The sequence below is a fragment of the Rhinopithecus bieti genome, unplaced genomic scaffold (genome assembly GCF_001698545.2).
Source record: "Rhinopithecus bieti isolate Rb0 unplaced genomic scaffold, ASM169854v2 scaffold_38981, whole genome shotgun sequence".
Classification (NCBI taxonomy): Eukaryota; Metazoa; Chordata; class Mammalia; order Primates; family Cercopithecidae; genus Rhinopithecus; species Rhinopithecus bieti.
The window spans coordinates 23,878-28,902 of NW_016819573.1; the positions used below are offsets into that span (position 1 = coordinate 23,878).

Sequence of the window (5,025 nt, forward strand, 5' to 3'; positions counted from 1 at the left end):
CTNGAGGCCGGGCGCGGTGGCTCAAGCCTGTAATCCCAGCACTTTGGGAGGCCGAGACGGGCGGATCACGAGGTCAGGAGATCGAGACCATCCTGGCTAACACAGTGAAACCCCGTCTCTACTAAAAAAATACAAAACTAGCCGGGCGAGGTGGCGGGCGCCTGTAGTCCCAGCTACTCGGGAGGCTGAGGCGGGAGAATGGCGCAAACCCGGGAGGCGGAGCTTGCAGTGAGCTGAGATCGGGCCACTGCACTCCAGTCCCGGCGACAGAGCGAGACTCCGCCTCAAAAAAAAAAAAAAAAAAAAAAAAAAAATTGCAACTTACTGTTTTAGAGGAAAGGAGCCATTGCCTATAGTGAATGACTGTAACAGCACTAGGCTGATTATGTTGTATATACAAAGTACCAAATAGTTATTACAAGAGGTTTTTGCAACTGAGATTCAGAAATCTATAACTATACTATAAGCCTGACCCTTCCAAGGTGAGTCTCATCTGTTCTGCCAAGGAACTTCAGCTTTAAGGACAACTAATTCCTTACATTTCAGCTCCGGATACGTCCAGGTGGGAAAGAATGGGCAACAGATCCAGGAAGAATGGGGTTTTTCAATCCCAACCACTCCATGGCAAGTTACAAAACTTAATTCTTAATTTTCTGACTATAAAACAGAAATAAGAAAAACCATCTTGGCCAGGTGTGGTGGCTCATGCCTGTAATCCCAGCACTTTGGGAGGCTGAGGTGGGTGAATCATTTGAGGTCAGGGGTTCGAGACCAGTCTGACCAACATGGTGAAACCCCATCTCTACTAAAAGTTCAAAAAATTTAGCTGAGCATGGTGGTGGGCGCCTGTAATCCCAGCTACTGGGAGGCTGAGGCAGGAGAATCTCTTGAATCCAGGAGGCGGAGGTTGCAGTGAGCCGATATCATGCCACTGCACTCCAGCCTGGGCGACTGAGTGAGACTCTGTCTCAAAAAAAAAAAAAAAGAAAAGAAAAGAAAAGAAAAGAAAAAACCATCTTGTAATATTGCTCTAAGTATTGAAGATACTGTATGTTTATTAGGTACCCTACAGTAGGCACTCAAATTATTATAACTGTTTTGCTTATAAATAGTTCTTTCTTTTGATGCTAATGCTTAGAGATTCCACCGTACTTAACATAAAATGCATATTTGAAAATAACTATTTGCTGGTGGGTATACAGGCTGGCTGAATATTGGAAGCAAGGATGTTGCCAGCACCCTCCTTTCCTGCTAATACCCTCTGGGTCTACTTCATGTCACTTCTGTTACTGCTATGGCATCTATCCCAAAAGTGGGAGGGTCAGGCTGTCCAGTTTATAAGGTTTCCATTTCCCTGTACTTATTTCATACTCCTATGTTTTCCTTTTTCTTATTTATTTCTTATTTATTTATTTATTGAGACAGAGAGTCCCACTCTGTTGCCCAGGCTGAAGTGCGGTGGTGTTATCTCAGCTCACTGCAACTTTTGCCTCCCAGGTTCAAGAAATTCTCCCACCTCAGCCTCCTGAGTAGCTAGGATTACAGGCACACACCACCATGTCCAGCTAATTTTTATATTTTTAGTAGAGACGGGGTTTCACCACACTGGCCAGGCTGGTCTCAGACTCTTGACCTCAAGTGATCTGCCTGCCTCAGCCTCCCAAAGTGCTGGGATTATAGGTATGAGTCACTGTGCCCGGCCCTTAGTCCCATTTCTTTCAGGACCAGTCAACAGATAAAAGAGGTAGATGAACTGCTGGTTCATTTTACTGATTTCCAAACTGGCAACGGAGGTGATGCAAAAGCAGACCAGGAAGAACCGTTTCATTTAGGAAAACACTAATGAGTCAAGTTGAATTTTGCATTTCCAAACATAAACCCAAGAGAAATCTGAACATGGTATTCATAACAATTTAGGGAAAGATTTCTTTTAGGGAAAGATTTTACTGTCAGGAAATCTCTCCTCCATCTGCCCCTCTCCTATCTTCTCTGCAGTAAGGTAGCAACCATCCATTTGCCACCTATGACAAATGAGGTTTCCAATATCATGTGAGGAAAAGAAATCTTAATCACAAAGAGACAGCTCTATTCAGTAACCTACAATCATAAAACAGGTACCTGGCAGGCAATTTCTGAACACGACAGCAAATCAGTTTTTTGTTTGTTTGTTTGTTTTGTTTTGTTTTGAGATGGGAGTCTTACTCTGTCACCCAGGCTGGAGTGCAGTGGCACGATCTCAGCTCACTGCAACTTCCGTCTCCCGAGTTCAAGTGATTCTCCTACCTCAGCCTCCTGAGTAGCTGGGATTATAAGCATGCACCACCATACTTGGCTAATTTTTGTATTTTTAGTAGGGATGAGGTTTCACCATGTTGGCCAGTCTGGTCTCAAACTCCTGACCTCAAGTGATTTGTCTGCCTCAGCCTCTCAAAGTGCTGGAATTACAGGTATGAGCCACTGTGCCAATGGCCAACAATTGCAAATCATTTTAAGTGAACTTGATCCAATGACCAAATGAACATTAAGGACTCAATATTAGCTGTAAGGAGAGATCCACTTCTACAAGACCACCACTACAGGAAAGGAAACACTGCAGAGATCCTGTGCAGAGCCTCCTTGTTGCTTGTACAGTCCTTACCTGACAGTCAAAGTCCTGGAAGTTTCGTGTACCATTCTGTCAACAGAAGACAGAAAACACAGTCAGTTTCCCCACATGGTTTCCCCACATGTGCAGCAAATTCAGTTCACAGTGCAAGCAGTGCATGTGCAGCCTCTTGGTTGCCATAAAACTGAAATGGTTCTCATCAGAAGGTTTCAGAGGCAGGGAGGGTTATGAACATGTGTTAATAAAGGCTAAATCTTCAGAGGTGAGACTATGCTTTAGTGGGCTCATGAGAAGATAAAGGGAAGGGCCTAGTTTTCTAGCAAGCTTGTAACTTCCTGCCTTCCTACCTAAGGAGAGCAGTGAGAATTTGTAGGAAGAGGGTAAAACGTGGATCACAGTCTGGAAACATACCTTGAACACGCAAGGGAAGTACCTGGGAGGAAAGGAGTTGGAGGCCAAAGCTGAGAAGGGTGAAGGAGAACAGGTGCAGAACCAGGAATTAAAGAAAGCATCAGGAAGAGGACAAAGATATGGATGGATCAGAAATGGAAGCCTTGAAATCTAACAGAGAAGAAAGGCAGTGTTACTGAAGGAAGGAAAGAAAGACAACAAGGTTCTTAACACACTGGCCTGTCTGTTGCATCCTATGAAATCACTGATAGGGAAAAAGGACAAGTCATGGAATCATTTAAAAAGTAAAACATAGTCAAAAAATCTAAGGAGAATTCACCAAGCTTCTAAAAAGGGATTATAATAATGACGATTGAGAAAAAAAAAATCAATGGCAATTAATTCAGAAGCATTTTTCCAGCATTCCAGATGCCAGTATTGCAAGTCATAAGAGCATAAAAAAGGGGCCGAGTGCGGTGGCTCATGCCTGTAATCCCAGTATTTTGGGAGGCTGAGGCGGGCAGATCACCTAAGGTCAGGAGTTTGTGGGGAGCCTGACCAACATGGTGAAACCCACTCTCTACTAAAAATACAAAAATTAGCCGGGTGTTGTGGTGTGTGCCTGTAATCCCAGCTACTTGGGAGGCCGAGGCAGGAGAATCGTTTGAACCCGGGAGCGGAGGTTGCAGTGAGCCGGGATCCTGCCACTGCACTCCAGCCTGAGCAACAGAGCGAGACTCTCCCCGCCAACCAAAAAAAAAAAAAAAAAACAGTATAAAAAAGGTAACAAGTGGGCCAGGCGCAATGGCTCACACCTGTAATCCCAGCCCTTTGGGAGGCCAAGGAAGGTGGATCACAAGGTCAGGAGTTCAAGACTAGCCTGACCAACATGGTGAAACCCCATCTCTACTAAAAACATAAAAATTAGCCGGGCGTGGTGGTGGGCGCCTATAGTCCCAGCAACTCAGGAGGCTGAGGCAGGAGAATTGCTTGAAACCGGGAGGCGGAGGTTGCAGTGAGCCGAGATCGCACCACTGCACTCCACCCTGGGCAACAGAGTGAGACTCCGTTTCAAAAAAAAGGAAAGAAAAAAAAAATAGTAACAAGTGATGTATTTGGGAATAAAAGAAAACTTCTACTTGAATTTTCACAAAGTGTAACCCCTTTCCTGAAAAAAGTCTCCCATTATGTAGAAACTGATTTATCATGACTATTTATTCTGTCTCTACAATGACTTTCAGAAAGTTCCTAACAGCTTCCCAAAAGCTGCCCCTCCAGAGATACTATAGATATCTGATCCTCAAAAATACTAAGTAGTCTCATCTCCCTTCAAAATGATCCTCCTAGAAACAGTTCTTTGGGTCCAGGCACGGTGGCTTATGCCTGTAATTCCAGCACTTTGGGAGGCTGAAGGGAGTGGATCACCCAAGTTCAGGAGTTCGAGACCAGCCTGGCCAACATGGTGAAACTTCATCTCTACTAAAAAAACTACAAAAATTAGCCGGGCGCGGAGGTGCCTATAATCTCAGCTACTTGAGAGGCTGAGGCAAGAGAATCACTTGAACCCAGGAGGCAAAGGTTGCGGTGAGCTAATATTGAACCACTGCGTGTCAGCCTGGATGACAGAGCGAGACTCCATCTCAAAAAAAAAAAAAAAAAGAAAGAAATAGTTCTTTGGGATCCCACCAACTACACTGCTGGCTGGACAAAAGAGAGGTTAAAAAACACAGCCCAGGCTGGGTGGTGGCTCATGCCTGCAATCCCAGCACTGCACTTTGGGAGGCCAAGGCGGGGAGATCACCTGAGGTCAGGAGTTTGAGACCAGCCTGACCAACATGGAGAAACCCCATCTCTACTAAAAATACAAAATTAGCCAGGTGTTGTGGCGCGTGCCTGTAATCCCAGCTACTCAGGAGGCTGAGGCAGGAGAATTGCTTGAACCAGAGAGGCGGAGGTTGTGGTGAGCTGAGATCACGCCATTGCACTCCAGCTTAGGCAACAAAAGTGAAACTCTGCCTAAAAAAAAAAAA

At 45.0% G+C, this 5,025-nt stretch overlaps 1 protein-coding gene across 1 annotated transcript in view; it reads right to left on the reverse strand.

Moving 5' to 3' along the window:
* NDRG3 (NDRG family member 3) overlaps positions 1-5,025 on the reverse strand; it is a gene marked incomplete at its 3' end in the record, with an annotated part of 55,525 nt that overhangs the window by 22,860 nt on the left and 27,640 nt on the right. Inside the window, exon 3 of the mRNA XM_017859064.1 lies at positions 2,639-2,674. Coding sequence (XP_017714553.1) covers positions 2,639-2,674 — 36 coding nt within the window. The remainder of the gene's footprint in view (positions 1-2,638; positions 2,675-5,025) is intronic.